The sequence below is a fragment of the Cibotium barometz genome, chromosome 46 (assembly GCF_041138505.1).
Source record: "Cibotium barometz isolate CiBa-2024 chromosome 46, ASM4113850v1, whole genome shotgun sequence".
Lineage (NCBI taxonomy): Eukaryota > Viridiplantae > Streptophyta > Polypodiopsida > Cyatheales > Cibotiaceae > Cibotium > Cibotium barometz.
This window is the reverse complement of record NC_141091.1, coordinates 36,471,310-36,494,054: the sequence shown is the minus strand read 5'-3', so window position 1 is coordinate 36,494,054 and position 22,745 is coordinate 36,471,310. Positions and strand designations below refer to the sequence as shown.

The following is a 22,745-nucleotide window of genomic DNA, read 5'->3' as shown; positions in this document are numbered from 1 at the left end:
ATTGCATTTTTAGACATGGTATTTGTGATCTCAGACTGCCCTTGGAGTTCCCGAGTACGTGCCGAAGGGTAATGACCATCCCATGGCGAGATGACCTCACCCTTCGAACCAAACACAAGAGGCAATTGTTATTGTGCTTCTTTTGTTAGGCGACTTCTAATAGGATAGCGTTCTACTCTATCCACCCCAAGAGCCCCTGTACCCTGAGAAAGTTGGCCTCCCGGCCTCTCAATCCTGGTCTGTTGTTTTGCTGGGCACCTGAACCCAAAGGGTGACGAGCATAGGTATGTAAGGGCCCCTCATGAGTACGCAAAGGCCCCCGCCAAACAGCATTTGAGAAATCCCCCCGCGGGGCAACAAATCGTGTCTTTTTACCACATACTTCCACCCATGGCTGCTCAACCTCATTCTGAACATCCACATGTACATCCATGTGCTGGGCATCATGTAAAGGAGCATCATGCTCATCTTCCACGGGCAACTGCCCATCAACGATATCCTTGGTAGCAACAACTTGTTCTTTCTTAGAACATTCGGAGACAAAGTGGCCCATCTCACCACATTTGAAACACTGGCCAACAAATGTATCCCACCTCAATTCATACATTAAAGGTTGCAGCCCAGCCATATTGACACGCAAATGTGTCGGCCTAGGTCTCCCAGTATCCCACAACATGCATAGACGATTTCGGTCTCTAGATGTCATTTAAGGCACCACCAAGACATCACCGATACCTCGCATGAGACCTGGTAAAACACGCCAAAACATTGGTGGGAATTGTTTCACTTCAACCCAAACTGGGCAAGCCTGGCGCAACATATCTTGGTACTATGCCATAGGCTTCCACGGAACCACATGAACCAACTGCCCATCCAAAAAGAGTGGCACCTGCTCCAAGACTGCCCTACGGGCTTCTGAAGTGCGAAAAAGTATTTCATAAAAGCCTCTCGGACCATCATAAATCTCCTCAAGTGCCTCAAGCGACACCAAGCGTCCCAACCATGCTCTAAGACGAGGCAACAACGGAATACGCCCAGTAAAGAAGAAGATAGCAGCACGATCATGAAAATCTGCTAGCTGTTGTAGCAACAAAGGAGTCTCCATGCATACATCAGCCACACCACCATTATCTACTGCAGCCATTTGCATGCTATTTGCCTTCACATATTCTTGCAGAAGCTCACCAGTGATCTGCAGCAAACGTGCAAACTCCAGAGAAGGTACCTGAGAACTTTTCTCTGCATTCTCTCCAACATTCACCGGAGTGTAGCTTGCATCAACATCAAGCCTTTGACGTTTTTGTTGCTCCGAGGCATCTGAAGCATAACCCACATCCTTTTCAATCATCTCCTCAATAAGATCCATGTTAAGGCTATTGGCAGCCATGCCACCAACAGCAGCAGCCGGGTCATCCAAATCCATGTACAAAAGCAAAGAAAACCCGTTCTCTCAAACCCTAATTCAGCACCTGAAAACACTGATTCAGCACCTGAAAACCCTAATTCAGCAGCTGCAAACCCTAAATCAGCACCTCAAAGAGGACTTTCTTCCTCTGTACAACTGAAACCAAGGCAGTATCAGAAACCCTCACTGCAAACTGTAACCTCCACTGGCTCTTTTGCCCACATGAAAGAAGTTATGCCCGAGATAAGGGCAGCCCGAGAGAAAGGGAAAGTGGCCTTCTATAGAGATGGTAGAGTGGTGATTATGGAGAGGTGCTCTTCATGACGACGCGAGACCTATGGGACTACACTCAAAGTTGCTACTTGGAATTGTAATGGCTCTCTACGCCTTGATGTAGGGCTTTTGAGGATAGTTTCACTGGGAGGGACATCATCTTCTACTGTGAGACGCATCAGGCTCCTAGACCGTCCATGCCACATGTTAGTGGATACCGATGGGAGACAGCTTGTAGACAGGAGACTCGTTCAGAGCATAGAGGACAGGGCTAAGGAGGAGTGGCAGTATTGTTTAGAGAGGAGCTGCAGCCACTGATACATATAGTCCGCAGAGATGAGCAGGCTAGGTACATGTGGGTTAGAAGGGCAGGACGGGCAAATATCTCTACATTGCTATATGCTATTTTGCTCCTAGTACATCAGTGTATGCATCACCTAGCGGGCAGTCTCCCTTTTCTATTTTGGACGATGACAAATGGAGAGTTCTCCAGGGATGGTGACATCATTCTCTTGGGGGACTTCAATGCCAGGACCGCCCATAACCATACAATATTTTATGATACCTCAGATGAGATATTGAGGGAGCTTGATGTTAGGGATATGGACCTATCTAGACTATCACAGGATGAGGAACACACTGAGTATGGGCGGTATTTGATAGACATGGGGACTGCACATGGATTGGCCATCCTAAATGGCCTATAGAGATTCCCGACAACGGGCGGTTTCACTAGCTTTCCACATCGGCATGGTGCTAGTACAGTGGACTATGTTATGGCTCAGCCCAGTCTCATTCCCTCTTTTCATGATTTTATGGTAGGCACTAGGCCGGTTGGAGTAGCAGTGGATCATGCTATCTTGTCCTTCACTCTCACATTTCAGTTCAGCACAGCTCCATTGGGACAGGTCTCCACACACACTCGTTATACCTTTACGAGGGAGACTAACACCGTGTACACGGATGAGATATACAGACGCTTATGTGCCGAGGAGCCGGGACGGCCATTAGATGAGCTCACTCAGATATTGATAGAGACGCTTCATGCTGCAGCATCAGAGGCATATCCCCATAGTCAGCCTACACGGAGATGATCTGGGAACATGCCCCAGAACAGCTGGTATGATGAGGAGTGCAGAGAGATGAGGATCAGATTACAAAGAGAGGTGCTCATGGGTGTTACCACTCACAGACACTCACGGATTACCTTCCGACGCCTAGTGCGACGGCAGAAGAGGGCTTATCTTGCTCTCTCTCTCTCTCTCTCTCTCTCTCTCTCTCTCTCTCTCCATACTTATGATCTCTAGTTTACACATGCAACTTCTGTAACACTTTTTGGTCTCATAGAGACATTGGGTCTTTAGTAGAGTCCCCTAATTTGGATATTCTGAATGGTTGAGAAGGATACCTTCCCCCCTAATGCTACTGTTATCTGACATCGGTCTGAGATCATCTTGTCTCTTGTACCCATACTCACATCAGCTCTAACTTGTATTGTATTCTCACATATCCACATGATCACTATGATGCTGAGAAATAGATAGCTAATCTTTTCCATGGCTTGGCATTTTTCAAGGATTTGTCTCAGTACCTTTGGTTTCATTGAACCATTGGGTTTTTTGAGGACATCTCTCTTTTTCTTTTTTTCTTTTTTAATCGTCACGGCTCGGGAAAATGTATCAGTTGTCTGGACTGTCTACTATTTATGTTCCTCCTCCCCCCTTTTTCCAAGTTTGTTTGTGTTCTAGCCTAGCTGTTCGCAATGAGGCATGTGTACATTACCTGTGCATAATATTACTCTTTCTCTCTCTCTCTCTCTCTCTCTCTCTCTCTCTCTCTCTCTCTCTCTCTCTCTTCGCTTCCGCCGCCCTCCCTCCCTGTTCGCTTCCGCCGCCCTCCCGCCTGCTGTTCACGCTGCTCGCCGCCCCCTCACTGTTCGCTTCGGCCGTCCTCCCTCCAGCCTGCTGACCTGTCGCCTCCCTCTCTCTCTTCGAACCTGCCGTCTCCCTCCCAACTTTATCTCTCTTCGAACCTGCTGCCCTCCCTCCCGCCGGCTGCCCTGTTCGCTGCTTTCTCTCTCGTAGCCGTCCTCTCTGCTGGCACCCACCCTTTCTCAAATATGTTGGCCCGCCTCTCTCCACTAGGGGCCCCAAGGCAGCAATATAACTCTCTCTCTCTCTTCTTTCATGGCTTCCCCCTTGCGCGACCCGACGAAGGCGACCTTTATGGTCACAAACAAGAGGATAACAAATGTGGAAAAGGAGATGAAGGAATGGAAGGCGGAGATGGAGATGGAGGGATGGTGTAAGGAGAAAGCCAACTTTCTCCAAATGGTATTCAATGAGGGTAAGCGGTGGAAAGAGGAGGAGGAGGACCTCATAGCAGAAGTCAAAGACCTTCACGGGGAAGTCAACACGCTCAAAGGCATAATTTCAGCTCTTCAGAGGGAGCTTGCAAAGGCTAAGGCAAATGGTGGACTTGAAGAAGGTGAAATTCAGCCATCCATGATAGAAGAGCTCAAGGTTATCAAGGAACAAGTACGGGCAATTAAGGAAGAAGAGAAGCAACACGAAGCAAAGACTTCCTCATGGGTGGAAGTCATCACCAAGACTCAAAGGAAGATGGAGGAAGCGGAGAAGTGGATAGAGGTCGCCAAGAAGGGTAAAGGTAAGGAGATAACAACCCCTACACCTACAATCATTAACATGACTTTGGAAGAGGAACAACGAAGACGTACACGTGCTTTGCATGTGAGGATTACCGGCCTTAAAGGCGGGGATAAAGTTGAAGAGGAGGTGAAAGAGCTTATGGTGTTGATGGGGATTGACAATCCGGCACATGCAAAAGCCTGGAGAGTGGGCAAAAAAAGCGGAGGCAACGGGGAAACATCAAAGGAAAGAGCTCTCATACTTCGCTTCCCCTCTATTGAGGGGAAGAATGAGTTCTTGAAGAGGCGACCCACTTTAAAGAATACAGGCATTTTTCTTGGTGACGATCTTACTCTTTCACAGCTTGCACATATGAAGGAAGTCATGCCAGAGATTAGGGCGGCAAGAGAAAAGGGAAAGATAGCATTTTATAGAGAAGGGAGGGTGGTCATCGTGGAGCGACGCTCTACATGACGGTGCGAGACCTATGGGACCAAATTAAAGCTGGCAGCCTGGAACTGCAATGGATCCCTCAGACTTGATGTAGGTGCCTTTGAGGACAGCTTTAGAGATAGAGATATAGCCTTCTACTCGGAGACTCACCAAGCCCCTGGTCAGATGATGCCACAGGTGACAGGATACAGATGGGAGACAGCTCGCAGAGTAGGGACGAGATCGGTACACACCAGTACAGGATCAGGGGGGTGGCAGTTCTTTTCAGGGAGGAGCTGCAACCACTTCTACACATCGTTCGGAGAGATGATCAGGCCAGATATATGTGGGTGAGACTGAGGGCCGACACAGGCAGATTCCTGTATATTGCCATATGCTATTTTGCTCCTAGTACATCGACATATGCAGCACCTAGAGGGCAGTCTCCTTTCTCTGTGCTAGACGATGACATATGGGAGTTCTCTAGGGATGGAGACATCATCCTGTTAGGGGACTTTAATGCCCGGACGGGCAACCGCCAGATAGCCTTTTATGATACCTCAGAGGAGATGCTGAGAGAGCTGGACACTCTGGATATGGGATTAGACAGACGCTCACAGGATGTGGAGTGCACAAAGTATGGGAGATATTTGGTAGATATGGGGACTGCACATGGGTTGGCCATACTTAATGGCTTGCAGAGGTTTCCATCAGCAGCTGGATTTACTTGCTTTCCACATAGACATGGTGCTAGCACACTGGATTCTGTTATGGCTATGCTGAGCTTTGTTTCATGCATTGAGGAGGACTTCACAGTTGGATCTCGGCCCATTGGGGTAGTGGATCATGCATTGTTGACATTGACCATCTCTTTTCACTTTACCACAGCTCAGAGAACACGAGGGGCAGATCACACTCGATATACTTTTACTTCCAAGACTGATGCTGTCTACAGAGATGGGATTTATAGACTCTGTACACAGAGGAGCCAGGGAGACATTTGGAGGAGCTGACCCATATACTGGCAGAGACTTTACAGGATGCAGCGAGAGAGGCATATCCACATACTCAGCTTGGCCAGAGACAGCATTCTCGGTGTATGCCCGAGAACAGCTGGTATGATGAGGAGTGCAGAGAGACAAGAGCCCGACTGCAGCGGGAGGTTGCTTTGGGAGTCCCTACTCACCGACAGTCACGTATTGCCTTCTCGCGCCTTGTGCGAAGGAAGAAGCGGGCCTTCCTTGCTCAGCTAGGGCAGGAATTATACCAGCTGTTCTTGAGCCAGGATTCGAGGGAGGCTTGGCGTTTGTTTCATGAGTCCTCCCCTGCTTTGGCCATCACTTCTATAGAGGTCTGGGGTAGCTATGCAGCATCTCTATATACAGTTCCTGGACAGACACCTTTTCCTGACCCGCCAGCACCATGCCCACAGACATGTACTTTCTTTACCGCAGAGATGGTAAGGAAGGCCATTGATAGGATGAAGACTGGGAGAGCATATGATCATGATGGATTGGTTGCTGAGCACTTTATTCATGCGAGAGACATGCTGGCAGAGCTTCTAGCAGTGATGTTCAATCGTGCTATGTGTGAACGCTTACCCGAGACTTGGAGTAGGTCCACCATCGTGCCTATCTTCAAGTCAGGGGACCCTATGGAGCCAGGGAATTATCGCACTATTATGATTGGTCACACAGTAGCACGATTGTATGCATCCATTCTTGAGCAGCAGTTGAGTAGATGGGCAGAGAGAGAGGGCATTCGAGCAGAGGGACATGCAGGGTTCAGGAGAGCTTTCTCTACTCTTGACCACATCTTGACTCTGCGGGCCATTATTGAGGAGGGCAGGTTGAAGGAACTCAGCAGTTAGGGTTAGGGTTTGGAGGTACTTCAAACAGAAAACGTGAGAGGCAGAGAGAGGAACACGACTGCTCTTGTATTCAGTAGTGATAAAAGTGAAGTACAATAGCCACATAAAGAAGTGACCTAATAGATGTGTTCACATGGTCCAACCATAAAGTGTGCCAAGTGGACCAAATCACTTATAAACTATTATAAGTGAAACTAAGCTAAAACTGGGGGAAAAAACCTCCACTAAATGAAGTAAAAAGTGCCCCAGTAATCTACTGATGATCACTAGCACTCCTCTGGGTGCATACACAGCATAAAACCCAACAAACCCCCCTGGAGTGATATGTGATCACTGTACATCATCCACCAAAAGGAAACAAATTCAAAGCAGTGCGGAATGCTTCGAATTTCGGACGTGGTAATGCCTTGGTGAAGATGTCTGCCACATTCTGATCTGTAGGACAGTAGATCAGACTGATATCACCTGCCTGGAGTCTCTCCCGAACAAAATGATAGTGAATCTCAATGTGTTTCGTGCAAGCATGAAACACAGGATTCCTGGCCACGGCAATGGCACTCTGACTATCAGTATAGATAGGTGTAGGCTCCTCCACTGAAATATCCATATCAGTCATGAGACGACGCAGCCAGACACACTCAACGGTAGTAGTGTAAGCTGCTCTGTACTCTACCTCACAAGACGAAGTGTGAATGGGAGAGTTAATTAGGGTTAGGTTAGAGTTCATGTGGGAGACATACACAGAGAAGCAAGGGAGAGAGAGAGAGAGAGTTGTGGGGATAAGTCAACTCATAATATGAGAGTGTGTGACTCCCCTATCACACATGTATATTGCACTAGTACACATAGTGCACTTAGTACATTAAAAGTACTAAGTGTACTATGTACTATAACTTATGGGCTTGTACACACTATAAGGGTGGGCATTATGCCTTTACCCCAACAACCTCCCACTTAAAGGCAAAGTGCCCTTAAGTAAAGGAAAAAAAAAATCAGCATGTACATGATAATATACAAGGCCATATCAAGGCTGAAACTGGCCTCATCCAATGCCCATCAAGTGTCTGCAATGAGCAAACCGCTCCGGAGGCAAACTCTTTGTCAACAGATCAGCCGGGTTGTCATCCGTGTGAATCTTAACAAGCTGAATTTGCTTGTTCTCTATCACCTCTCTGATGAAGTGATACTTCACATCCACATGCTTCGTCTTTGCATGAAAAACAGGGTTCTTTGCCAACTGAATGGCACTCTGACTGTCACAATGCAACAATGGAATATCCCCTGTATAACCCAAATCAACCACTAACCGAGATAGCCATAATGCCTCCTTGCAAGCCTTTGTGGCTGCAATATACTCGGCCTCTGTAGTAGATAAGGCAGTGCACTTCTGCATCCTGGATATCCATGACATAGCACCTCCTGTGAATGTAAACACATAACCGGTAGTAGACTTCCGGTTATCTGGATGACCGGCATAATCTGAATCCGTGTAACCATGCACTAATGCATCCTGTTTGCCAAAACAAATGCACATATCATGGGTGCCCTTCAGGTATCTCATGACACCTTTCACTGCTTCCCAATGCTTCTTGCCAGGGTTGGCCATGTATCTAGAAACCACTCCCACTGCAAATGCAATGTCCGGCCTAGTAGCAACCATGGCATACATGAGACTGCCACAAGCTGAAGCATACGGAATCTTGGCCATATCAGCCCTATCTCTATCTGACTGTGGGCTGTCCATAGCACTGAGTTTCACATATGGAGTACTAGTCTTCTTCCCCCCGTCCATATTGAACCTCTGCAAGACTTTGCCAATGTATTCCTTCTGAGACAAATACAACACATGCTGATTTCTGTCCCGAAGTATCCGCATACCCAAGATGTGATTTGCATCACCCAAATCCTTCATATCAAAGGTTTGATGCAGCCTCTGCTTCAAGGCATCCATCTCTTTACGAGATTTCCCGGCAATCAACATATCATCAACATACAGGATGAGGATCAATAGACTGCCATCCAAAGCTTTCTTGGTGTATAAGCAGTGATCTATGTCACTTCTCCTGAATTTCTGGGATTTCATGAATGTATCAAATTTGTGATACCATTCCCTTGGTGCTTGTTTGAGCCCATAAAGACTCTTTTTCAGCTTGCATACAAGCTTCTCCTTTCCACTCACTGCATAACCCTCTGGCTGCTGCATATATATCTCCTCATGGAGATCACCGTGAAGAAAAGCAGTCTTCACATCCATCTAAATCAAGTCCAGATCATCATGTGCAACCAAAGCTAACACAGCTCTAAGTGTGGTCATTTTGACCACTGGAGAGAAGATCTCCTCAAAGTCCACACCATATTCCTGCTTGAAGCCCTTAGCCACTAACCTGGCTTTGTATCTTGGCTTTGCATCATGTGTAACTTTGAGCCTGTATACCCACTTGCAAGGCAAAACCTTCTTGCCTGCAGGCAAATGCACCAACCTCCAAGTTCCATTTTTATGCAGAGAATCCATCTCTGACTTCATGGCACGCTCCCATAGAGCCTTGTCGGCCCTCTGTAAAGCCTCCTTGTAACATGAGGGCTCCCCACAGTCAGTAAGCATCAAGTAGTCAACCCCTGGAACAAACCTGTCAGGGGCTCTGGAGGGTCTTGTGGACCTCTGTACCCAATGACCATCATTTGCAGGTTGCTGTCCAGCCTGCATATCACCCATTGGTGGCTCCTGTTCCATGCCATAAGGCTGAAAAATCATGCCCGGTATTTCCTCTAACTGTGGTATATCCATAGGGATATCTTCTGCTATCTCTGGCTGTCCATTTGGACCATTTTCAGCACCATTTAAGGGCTGGTTTTCCTGCTGTAATGGCTGATTTACAGCCCTTTGTTGTTGTCCATGATGTCCATCATCATCAAAGATGACTCTGCCAGGCTCCTGTTGCCTTGCAGGCTCCTTATACATGCATGTTTCATCAAAAATGACATCATTGCTGCGTATGATCTTTCTATTCATGGGATCCCAAAGTCTATACCCCATTTCACCTCTGTCACCATATCCTAGGAATATGCATTTGTGAGACTTAGGATCAAGTTTGGTGCGCATTTCCCTGCGTATGTGCACGTACGCAACGCAACCAAACACTCTCAAGTGCTTGTATGATGGAGGCTTCCCTGTCCATACTTCTTCTGGCACTTTCCCACCAAGCCTCGTGTTAGGTGACCTGTTTATAAGGTGAACGGCTGTAACATGCGGAAGCTCTGGGTAGTCTTCTTTCAGCCCTAAACACTCTTGAAGACTTTCTGATGCAAAAACGCACCATGATGCAAAAACGCAGGTAGAGAGAGAGTAGAGAGAGAGAGTGAGAAGTGCTGGAATTTCAGTATATACTATGTACAAAAAAGGTACAGATCTTTGCAGCCCTTGGCTGTCCTCTTGAAAAGGTGATAACACACCTAAATCTTGCCCTAGACTAGGATCCTAATGACTCTCACCCCTAGTGGGTGGAATGACCAATACAAAGAGCAAGGGGGCTATTTATAGCCCCTTGGACTACATGGGGAACTGGCCGACTGCTGGTCGGCCAGTTCATACTTCATAAATGCTTTTTTTAAGCCAGCCGACTAGATATCCTCCTGCGCATGCTGCTGCCCTCTTATCTGCTGGTTCAGCCGACCCTGTTATGGACAGCCGACACCTCCTTTGGTCCTGCAGCCGACTCAATTCTGCAGCCAGCCTACTGCACTTATCTGAATCCCACTTGTCCTGCTCCACGTCCACTTCAGATGAGGCACCTGAAGCTCTGATCATTCTGGTTCATGGTCTTTATCTGCTTGCCCCTTCTGGATTTAGTCTTGAGAAGGTCCATGGCATTGCTGATGCACATGACATCCCCCTCTGCTAAACTTGATGACGGGAATCCAACCTGCTCTTGGATGACTGTCATCATCCCAATCCTGTTCCGAAGTCCCTCTGTCATCATCCATCCCTGGCAAACCTTTTTTCTCTGAAAATCCGGTCTGTTCTCCAAACCACTCTGTCTCTGATGAAGATCTATGCATCTGGTCTTCCTCTAGTCCACAATCCATTCCTGCCCTGGCTCTGAACACCGTCTTGGTCTTCGTTCCTGGAACTGAGTCTGGCACTCTCACATCACCCTTGGAGGATCAACCTCCCTTGGGACCGTTCCCTTAGAACCCATCTGGCTCACGGAACTGCCATCCCCATCTGGCACTGTGGAACACCACCAACAAACCTCCTGGGAGTTCTTCCCGATCTGTGTTCTTGCCTTGGGCTTCGAATCCGTGTACTTTCCTGTACCTTGGACCTGTACACCATCATATGGGACTGAATCATTGTTTAGCTTGGCTGAGCCTGATGCTCTGATACCAATGTAACACGCGGAAGCTCTGGGTAGTCTTCTTTCAGCCCTAAACACTCTTGAAGACTTTCTGATGCAAAAACGCACCATGATGCAAAAACGCAGGTAGAGAGAGAGTAGAGAGAGAGAGTGAGAAGTGCTGGAATTTCAGTATATACTATGTACAAAAAAGGTACAGATCTTTGCAGCCCTTGGCTGTCCTCTTGAAAAGGTGATAACACACCTAAATCTTGCCCTAGACTAGGATCCTAATGACTCTCACCCCTAGTGGGTGGAATGACCAATACAAAGAGCAAGGGGGCTATTTATAGCCCCTTGGACTACATGGGGAACTGGCCGACTGCTGGTCGGCCAGTTCATACTTCATAAATGCTTTTTTTAAGCCAGCCGACTAGATATCCTCCTGCGCATGCTGCTGCCCTCTTATCTGCTGGTTCAGCCGACCCTGTTATGGACAGCCGACACCTCCTTTGGTCCTGCAGCCGACTCAATTCTGCAGCCAGCCTACTGCACTTATCTGGATCCCACTTGTCCTGCTCCACGTCCACTTCAGATGAGGCACCTGAAGCTCTGATCATTCTGGTTCATGGTCTTTATCTGCTTGCCCCTTCTGGATTTAGTCTTGAGAAGGTCCATGGCATTGCTGATGCACATGACAACGGCTGTCATAACAGCTTCAGCCCAAAAACCATGAGGTAACGCAGCATGTGACAACATAGAACGGACCTTCTCCTGAATGGTCCTGTTCATCCTCTCTGCTGTCCCGTTTTGTGGAGGATCATAAGGAGTAGTGAGCTCCCTCTTGATGTCTTTAGCATCACAAAAGTCCTGAAACTGTTTGGACATATACTCTCCCCCATTGTCGGAACGCAAAGCCTTCAGTGTTTTACCAGTTTGATTCTCAACATGAGCAACAAACTTCTGAAACACTGAGAATGTATCACTCTTCAAACGAAGAGGATAAACCCACACCTTGCGTGTGGCATCATCAATAAAAGACACAAAGTATTTTGCCCCTCCCAAAGAAAGCTGAGGCATCTCACATACATCTGTATGCACAAGCTCTAACTGAGCATCTTTCTGTCCAAGAGCTTTCTTGTGGGGGCACTGTAGTTGCCTACCATATATACAATGCTCACAAAACTGAAAACTTGAAAACTTTAGAGAAGGCAAGTAACCCAAACGAGACAATTGCTCCATTCCCTTGACACTCATGTGTCCCAACCGGCTATGCCACATAGAAATTTCCGGCAGCTCGGTTGCATTTACATTAGCATGGTGACAAACACCTGCATGCATGAAGTAAAGAGTGTCCACCTTAGAGCCTCTGGCAACAACCAGTGAGCCCTTACTAATTTTCCACTTTCCACTACCAAATGTGGTAACATAATCAACATCATCAAGCTGTCCAGTAGAAAGCAGATTCTTCTTGATCTCAGGCACATGCCTGACATCATGGAGCATAAGCTGTGAGCCATCTGAAAACACAAGCCTCACATCACCTCTGCCAAGAATCTTGCATGCATGGTTATCACCCAAATAAACCACTCCTTCATTGCCAGCAGTATACCTGACAAACAAGTCTCTGCAACCTGTGACATGAAAGGAGGCACCTGAATCAATGATCCATGAGTGCATACCATGACCACCTGTAAGAAGTGAATGGGCATCAAGTGAAGACGTAAATAGGATCTCATCCTCACTGTCACCTCCATGTGACACATTGATTTCTTCAATCTTGACTCCACTTTTGCCCTTTGGCTTTACATCTTTGGCTTCATCCTTGTCTTTGTCTTTGCCTTTTCCCTTTTCCTTTTGATCATTTTTCCATTTGTAGCATTGCTTTTTAATGTGTCCCTTCTTGCCACAATAATGGCATTCCAAGTCCTTTTTGGAGCGAGACTTGCTCCTTCCCCGTTCTTGGCTTTTTCCCCTTTGCTGGGATCTCCCACGTGCATTCATTGCATTGGACTTTCCAACAGAGTTGTTTTTCCTGTTCATCTCTTCTTGAAGAAGAGCACCCTCAACATCTGCATATGACAGCATAGTATTCGAATTGCTAGTGGCTATCCTGAATGTGTCCCAACTCTCTGGCAAAGTGCATAACAGAAAAGTGGCTTTGAACTCATCGTCCATTGCCAATTTTTGATTTATAACTTGGCTGACTATACCATTAAACTCATTTAGATGGGTTGTCATAGACGCCCCTTCCTTCATCTGAAGACCTATGAGTTTCTTCAACCAATACACTTTGCTTGAGGCACTTTGCTGGGCATACAAGTCCTGCAATCTCTGCCACATTCCCCAAGCTGTCTTCTCTTCACGAATGCTGAAAAGTAAAGAGTCTAACACAGATAACATGATAGTAGATCTTGCCAGCTCATCCATATCTTCCCACTCTTCAGCAGTAAGAGAAGCGGGCATTACACCCCTTTCTTTGATAGGCTTGTGCTGCTTTTTCTGGAGCAACACATTATAGCACTGGGTTTGCCAAATATCATAGTTATGTGAGCCTTCAAGCTTCTTGATGTGAAGCAATGAAGAGCTCTCACCTGTGGTTGCCATAGCAATATGCAACCTGTCAATGCCTGACTCCCTGCAAAATGTGCAAACACTGCACCAAAAGCACACAAAGTGCTCACAGTTGTTCTCCCAAGCTTTATCTCCCACTGCGGAAGCAAGAATGCAACTTTTCTCCCACTTTATGTGATGAAATCACCAAAATCTGGTTGCTGCAGATTTAGGACAGCACCTTAAATGTGCTCTGTTGCCCTTCCAAAGTACTGTACAGCAGTACTAAGTGCTCACCAATGATGTACCAAGCCTGTACCAGCAAGTACAGCAGCTGAAATTGAACCTTTTCCTCACTCAAATCAGTGTACAGCCATGCCAAAACTTGCACAAAGCTGTGCCAAATCTGTACCAGCAGGTACAGTAGCAACAAATGCTCTCCTGGCTATCCAAATGAGTGAAAATCAGACTTTTACAGTCCCGAACACTGCATACAACAGTTATGAACAGAAATTGGGCAAAAGCCCCTTGACTACAAGCTGATTTCTGAGGATTCAAGGCATAAATGTCTTGCCTGCTGCTTTGCCAAGCTCAACAAGCATAAAATCTTGAAAAGCCCCTTGATTTGAGATCAATTTCTGATCACACATGGTACATTGACGCACATGAAGGCATCCAGAGTGTTCACAGTGCTTCCCCCTGGCCACATATACATCCAATACATGAAAGCCCCTTGATTTACAGGCACATTGAGTGCTTGTCAGGCATCAACACATTGCCCAAAGCATCAACTGCGAGTGCCTGCATGCAAATCAACCAAATCGGCACAAAAGCCCCTTGATTTGCACTGCAATTTGCTGCAATTTTTGCAAATCAATACAATCGGCACAAAAGCCCCTTGATTTGCACTGCAATTTGCTGCAATTTTGCCCAAATGTGCGATTTCTCACATCATACAGCATGTATGAGTGCTTAATTGCACAATTACATCAAAAGCCCCAAATTTCGACATCCAATTTCCTGCAAATTAATCCTGATTGTGACCAGTGTCACCCAATTTTGCCAATTTTGCTCAAAAATTGAGCAATTCGGCACCTGACCTGCTTAATTGATGATTGGACATGCAAATTCCAAAAAAATTGAAGCAAAATACCTCTGATTTTTGATTTCTGTTGCAGGAAAGAGGGGAGTCGTATTTACACGTGAAGGAGATGATGCTTCTGTCACTGTGCAGGTACGGATTCAGGTGTGCAGGCTGGGAGCTGGCTGCGCTGCAGATTTAGGTCACCTGCAGGTACTGTACGGGCTGGGCGACTGTACTTGCAGTTGACGGGTACAGTCGTGCAGAGAACATGTCCCCGTTGTTGCCCACGAGGAGAGCTACGCAGCCCATACAACCACCTGCTGTGTAAGCGTTGTTACGCTTTGGCCAGCGTTACACGTGACGGGAAGTTGGAACTGAGCGCCGCAGTTGAATGCCGCCTCCGCCTAGTGGCCGTCTCGCAACACTCCAACGCCGGTTGCTGCCGCCTTCGCCTGCGTGGCGCTACCCAACTTTACACGTAGCAACCGAATTATTGTACGCCGCTGCACTCCGTGTCTGCCTGGCTGCTGGCTACCTGCGCTGCAGCCTGGGCTTCGCTACGAGCTTGCCTTCACGATTACACGCCTGCGTATGGACACCGCCACCTGCTCTTTCCATCAGGCCTCTATTCGGCTATGGTCATCGCTTCTACCATGTGCACCACGCCTCTGTAGCCTTCGCTTCACACACCTTGCCTTTCCAGAGTATACACAGACGAAAGGGAGTCTTGGGCTTTCTTTGCTCGATCAAACAGAGAGGACGGGCCTGCTCCAGCTTCAGCTTCAGCTACGCGTCTCTGAAGAAACTCAGCGTCAACCCCTAGTCGACCTGCAAGCTCTGATACCAGTTGAATGGGAGAGTTAATTAGGGTTAGGTTAGAGTTCATGTGGGAGACATACACAGAGAAGCAAGGGAGAGAGAGAGAGAGAGTTGTGGGGATAAGTCAACTCATAATATGCGAGTGTGTGACTCCCCTATCACACATGTATATTGCACTAGTACACATAGTGCACTTAGTACATTAAAAGTACTAAGTGTACTATGTACTATAACTTATGGGCTTGTACACACTATAAGGGTGGGCATTATGCCTTTACCCCAACAAAGTGGCCACTGTGGTCTGTTTCTTGCTTACCCAAGAAATACATGCATGAAGAGCCAAGAAAGAAACAATTTCCACTAGTGGAATGTCTGGTATCAAAATCACCAGCCCAATCTAAATCGCTGTAAGCATATAACTGCATGTCACCCCCCTCAAAATAAAGCAATCCAAGAGACAAGGCACCCTGCAAATACTAAAATACACGCTTCACAGCTTGCCAATGTGACAATCGCGGGCTGTGCATGAATCTGCTCAACTGAGATACGGCATACTGAATATCTGGTCGTGTAGTACACAAGTAAATAAGACACCCAAAAGCCTGAGCATATGTAGTGGCATCAAAAGAAATACTGTCATCTTGTAGTGACAGTTTCATCCCAAGCTCCATAGGAGTGCGGATAGGCTTGCAACCCTGAAATTTAAACTTCTCCAGAAGTTTAGCAACATACCGAGATTGCAACAACCCAATGCCTCTGTTATCCTGCACAAACTGTATGCCCAAATAGTAGTGTACAAGCCCCAAATCAGACATGTCAAATGTCTGTTGCAGTCTCTTTAAAAGCTGCAATTTTGTCATCATTTGATCCCATGAGCAAAAGATCATCTACATAAAGACTGATGACCAGCAGATCTTTCTCTTCTTTCTTTACATACAAAGTGGCTTCTGATGGACTGTTCACAAAGCCTTGAGTGAGTAGGAAAGCATCTATCTTTGCATACCAAGCTCGTGGAGCTTGTTTCAAGCCATACAAGGCCTTTTTCAACCTGCATACTTTCCCTTCATGACCATGTTCTGCAAAACCTATGGGCTGATATACATAAACTTCCTCCTCGAGGTCCCCATGTAGGAAAGCAGTCTTGATGTCCAACTGGTGAACAACCCAACCACGATGTGCAGCCAATGCAATGACACACCTAAGTGTCGACATACGGGATGTAGGAGCAAATGTCTCCTCATAATCAATGCCCTTCTTCTGTGCATAGCCCTTTGCGACTATACGGGCTTTGTACCTGTCAATGGATCCATCTGCATGTCTTTTCAACTTATAGACCCACTTAGTACCAATTGCTTTCTTGCCTTTGGGCAGATCAACCAAATCCCATGTTTGATTCCTTTTAATAGAATCAAGCTCATCCTGCATGGCTTTGTTCCAATGCACATTGTCTCGTGCATCCTCAAATGAATCAAGCTCATCATCATTCCGCAAACTGGCTGCCATAACCATATTCAAATCCATGATGTGTGCATGTTCATTGGACCGTGTCTCCCTACAAGTACGACCAGCAAGAGGACCCTCTAGATGGCTGTCCTGTAATGTCCTCAAATACCATCTAGGTATATGTGTCTGACCTGTGGTGCCCGCTGCCCCATATTTGGTTCAACTTCTGGCTCAATTTGCTGCTGAATTTCTGCACCACGTTCATGATTGGCTGGCTGTCCTGTACCCTCATGGGTTGGATCACCAACTGTGGAATGAAACTCCATAGGTAGTAGACACATCATTTTCAGCCTGATTTGCATCATAACCAGCCATGGATATTTCTGATTTTTCATCAAAAATCACATCCCGACTAGTGAATATCTTCTTGGATAGTGGGTCATATAACCAGTAGCCCTTGCTCTCACGGCTATACCCAACAAAAATGCATTTTGTGGCTTTATCATCCAACTTCCTCCTCAACTCTTTGGGTATGTGTGCATATGCAAGACACCCAAAAGTATGAAAATGTGATACCGAAGGCTTGCGGCCATGCCAAGCCTCAAAAGGAGTAATCGAAACCAATGCCTTTGTGGGACATCGATTCAAAATATGACAAACACACATAACAGCTTCCACCCAAAAGATATGTGGTAGCTTCTTTGCCTTTAACATACATCAGGCCATCTCCATGAGTGACCGATTCTTCCTTTCTGCAACCCCATTCTGCTGTGGAGTATAAGGAGTAGTATACTGATGTTTGATACCTCTACTCTTCTCAAGAAAGGAATTCAACATGTGTGACATATATTCCCCCCTCGGTCAGAACGGAGAGTCTTGACCTTGCATCCTGACTCTGTTTCAGCAAGTGCTACAAAGGCCAAAAATGCATCATATACCTGTGATTTCTGTGTCAACGGATAGACCCAACATATACGAGAGAAGTTATCAATAAATGTAGCAAAATAGAAGCAACCTCCTAATGACTTCGTCTCTCTCTCTCTCTCTCTCTCTCTCTCTCTCTCTCTCTCTCTCCCTCTACACAGCACCAGGACAGCCGCCCCTACCAGACCCATCGGAGCAATGCCCAGAGACGTGTGCTTTCTTTACTGCTGAGATGGTAAGGAAAGCTATTGACAGGATGAGGACTGGGAGAGCATATGATCATGATGGTTTGGTAACAGAGCACTTTATTCATGCCAGAGATATGCTTGCAGAGCTTATTGCTATGATGTTTAACCGAGCCATGTGTGAGGGTTTTCCTGAGACTTGGAATATGTCCACGATTGTGCCTATCTTCAAGTCAGGGGATCCCATGCTTCCTGGGAATTATTGTACCATCATGATTGGTCACACATTGGCTAGATTATATGCATCTATTCTTGAGCAGGAGTTGAGTAGATGGGCAGAGAGAGAGGCAGGGTTCAGGAGAGGTTTCTCCACTCTTGACCATATCTTGACACTCAGAGCTATTATTGAGGAGGGCAGATTATATGGCATGAGGATTTATTGTTGCTTTGTGGATTTCCGCAAAGCTTTTGACACAGTACCGAGAGCCAGACTGATGCGCAGACTACAGGAGATGGGAGTGTCCACAGAGCTGATTTGGGGAATCATGGCTTTATACAGGACAGTTGTGGGGCAATTACGTACTACCCAGGGTATATCTGAGATGGTTCACTCCACTATTGGGGTGAAACAGGGCTGCCCCCTTTCCCCCACCTTATTTGGGATGTATGTGTGGATGAGGTTTCGGACTATGTAGAGCAGGAGGGTGACAGAGGAGCACAGCTAGTAGGGACATGGATTCCGCTGTTATTGTATGCTGATGATATTGTGCTGATCTCAGATTCTCCAGAGGGGCTGCAGCGTCATTTGGATGCATTGCACATGTTTGTAGAGGACAGTGGATTGTCTGTTAACCTTGGTAAAACCAAGGTGATGGTGTTTAACACCACAGCACAGTGGGTTAGGAGGTCAATGCCCACCTTTACATATGGTCAGGAGACAGTGGAGTATACAGATGCATATACTTACCTTGGTGTGGTTTTTAGTGGCCCACTATTTTCCTTGAGGAGAGCAACGGAGACCAGATTGACTGAGCTTATGCAGCATTGGGGAGACTAGAGAGGATGTGTTCGCAGGTTCAGTTTCAGGAACCTCGAACAAAGCTCTGGCTCTTTGACACTTTGGTCACTTCAGCCATGCTGTATGGAGTGGAGATATGGGGACCCTCAGTGGATCACCACAGCCGAGCTGGTAGCACTGATGGATGGAGATGTATGGAGAGGTCCTTGGTTTCTATGATTTCCCGGATGATTAGGGCCAAGGCCTCCGTACCACATAATATTATCCGTGCAGAGATGGCTGCCCCCCCATTGGTAGTAGAGGCACTCACTCGATCAGTCTCCTTTATACATAGCACTTGGGCTCTCCCTAGAGACAGATATGCTCGCTTAGCCCTGGAGTCTTCACGACAGTTGGCATCACAGGGAGACGGATCATGTTGGTATGCACAGATGACAGCTTGGTTCCAAGCTGCATGGCTTTAGTATGGACAGGCTACCTCCATTTCAGTACTCCCTGGATGCACCCTCCCTCTCTCTCACACGGGCAGAGATTACCAGACTTATCAGGCAAGACTTGACTCAGCTGGACACTAGGAGGACATGGATACAGCTGACACACGAGCTTGGTACGAAGATGGCTTTCTATAGAGATCATCTTCTCCAGCTCACGGAGGATGGGTTTGTGATTAGACCCAGCTACATGGATACTCATCTTTCTCATGGGGTACGGTGTGCTATTGGTCAGATGCGCACATCCTCACACCAGCTAGAGATTGAGACTGGTAGATTCAGAGGAGTACCAACTGAGGCCAGGATTTGTCAGCTGTGCCAGATGGAGCCAGAGACAGAGTTACATTACATATGTCACTGTCCAGTATATTATGAGGTACGAGGCCGTTTTCACTGCCTGTTCAGAGAGGGCTTTGGACCACTTTCTAGAGTTATGAGATACCAGGATCAGAGATGTTGCTGGAGCTGCGTAGACATAGAGAGGGTCTCCTGTGAGAGGGAGGGGATCAGAGAGGGAGAGACACCTACAGAGGCAGATTACAGACTTCTTTCGACCACAGATTGAGCAGTCACGTCAGCAGGCATTGCAGCTAGCCCCAGAGTACAGCCGCACCAGAGGTACACTGATTGATCGGGCTATAGAGCTGGGGCGGTCCAGGCGCCCCAAGATGAGAGGTCCATCTCGACACCGGCGGAGACTACAACAGAGGATCAGGACCATACTAGCACAGCATGGGAGACGTCCAGTCAGAGTACTCACCATGGAGGACATTGAGGATATCCGCCATCGACCGATGAGAGACATCTTTGGATAGTGATATGTATGATGCTTACCTTTGTTGCTGGAGTTTTCCTCCCAGATGTTATCCATTAGGAGCTCCTAGTACCGTACTTTTCCTCATAGTTGTTTCAGTTTCAGTTAGTTGTTTAGTTGTTTTTAGCTTTGCTTACACAGACATTGTATCAAATCCACCAATTGTTGTAACCTTTTTGGTCTCATAGGTCATTTTGGCCATTTGAAGACGTTAATATATCATTTCATTTCTCCATACTTATGATCTTTAGTTTACACGATGCACACATTAGTGAGCAAATATCTGAAGAAGAAAAGCTTATGAAGACGCGACCATGGACATCCCAGTTCTGCACAGACCAGATACACTGCGGAAGATGCACCTGCCAACCTGTGTTCCAAGTTCATTGTCCGAGGTTTTGGGACATGATGTGTTCACAGTCCACTGTTGGGAGATTATGGACGTGCTATGTCCATCAACTCATCATTCTTTACTTGGAGTTGACTACACATTGGTGTGGGAATTCGGAGCCAAGCATATTAGTTTGTTATTTAGGGTGGCATTCTATTTTGAGGAGATATCCAATCCATAATCTCTACTACACCAAGCAATGAATTTGAAACGCATTCAATCCATGGCTACCAAAGCTGACCTTGTCCTGCCAGATTTTTATTTTTATCATGCTTGGAACTCCGACTTACGATTCCCATGCACCAAAATTGGAACTGTTAACAGCCCCCTCTCCCGCCTACAAGCCTCCTCTTGCTGGCTGCATGTGGGGGAAACCTATCCTTATAACTATAAGAGTAATCCCTGTTGGTCCTCCATGTCTGGAAGACCCTTTGGAGAACTTGGAGTGTTGATCAAAGAATCATCATCCTCCCTCTTTCCCTTGCCCTTGACCTTGACCTTATCATTTCCTTCGGATTTGTGGTCCTTCGCCAAGTGACCTTGCTTGCCACAAGTGTAACAGCGACTCCGCACCTCCTTCTGCACTGAAGTTAGTGCCTCCTCCTTTCCACCATGAGACACGAACCTTTCCCTGTGAAAGCTCTGCTACGCTCCTCCTGTTAAGAACCTGACCGGACCGTAAAAGACAAAGATTATGGTCCTCCACATGAGTTATGGGGGCTGCATATATAACTTCTATAGAAAACATGAACTAACAAGAAGGCGAAGGTTATGGTCCTCCCCACACGAATTATCGGGGGCTGCATATAGATACTTTTCCATTTGACAGCCAGCCAGCCAGTGGAGATGGTGAGAAATTATGCATAGTTGGGGGTGGTATTCTCAAGGCCAAAATTCCATATGAAACCAGCAGCACAGGCAAGATTGGCTAGGGGTTAATGCATCTTTGACATGCCTAGAGAGGCAATGCTTACATGCACATTTCCAGCAGGTAAAGACAGTCCCTTGCTTTTAACTCATTTGTCAGAGGGATCACCGTTTTGGGCAGTTAATCTCGCATCTCTTGACTGAAGCTTGATAGAAGTCATGATGCTTTCTTGTCTTCTTTGTAGTAAACCCTCCATCCCACATCACATCAAGCCTAGAAGAGTTTGCAGCCTGACCACTACACATAGATGCAGTGTTTCCGATCATCGTGTACCAGAGGGTATGACAACTCGGAGACACAACAGCTCACATTGTTGGGCTTGTCTTCATCGATACACCTAGCATCACGGACCCAACTAGAGCACACCTTGAGAAAACGCCCCAAAGAGTCCTCACAACAAAACCTTCCGACTCTTAGCTGCATCTAGACAAACACCATACCCATCACTTAAATAAGAGCAATGTATAGTATCAGATGACCCCCATGGTTGCTTGAAGTCAGTCTTCAAAGGCTGGTTAGAAAAGATGAGCATTAAACATCAAATAATCATCTGTGCTTGTTCACACTAAAACGCATGGTAAGAGATGCGAACCCGGCGGAGAAGATGGTAGCGAAAGAGGTCGGAGGAGTAGGTGGTGGCCGCATGGCGAGCGATGAAGTAGGAGAAGAAGGTGACGGCGTGGAGCGCGTAGAAGGGCTCCGACAGAGTACGCACCACCTCCATAGCCTGGTTGCTTTCCGTCACCACGTCGGCGAGCGGGTGTGTGTGTGAGAGAGAGAGAGAGCCGATTAACGTAGACTTTATTGATCTAGAGGGAGAACAAGAAAAGTGCTGTGTGAGAGAGAACAAGAAGAGTGTGTGTAAGTGTGAGAGGGAGAGGGAGGGGTAGAACAAGAAGTGTGTGTGTGTGTGTGTGTGAGAGAGAGAGAGAGAGAGAGGGGTAGAACAAGAAGTGTGTGAGAGAGAGAGAGGGTAGAACAAGAAGTGTGAGAGAGAGAGAGAAAGAGGGATAGAACAAGAAGTGTGTGTGTGTGAGAGAGAGAGAGAGATACAGAGACAGAGTGTGTGTAAGAGAGAGAGATATATATCTAAGGTTCTCACATCCGAGCATGAAACTCAAGGTTCAAAACAT

General features: G+C 46.8%; 1 protein-coding gene across 2 annotated transcripts in view; it reads right to left on the bottom strand.

The window, feature by feature from the left end:
* LOC147612182 (Thioredoxin superfamily protein) overlaps positions 1-22,434 on the bottom strand; it is a 193,096-nt gene extending 170,662 nt beyond the window's left edge. Inside the window, exon 1 of one of the 2 annotated variants that reach the window (XM_086784061.1) lies at positions 22,205-22,434. In XM_086784061.1, coding sequence (XP_086640187.1) covers positions 22,205-22,336 — 132 coding nt within the window. In that variant the 5' untranslated portion in view covers positions 22,337-22,434. The remainder of the gene's footprint in view (positions 1-22,204) is intronic. The other variant, XM_086784060.1, reaches the window with a different exon arrangement.
* Positions 22,435-22,745: the final 311 nt, after the last annotated feature.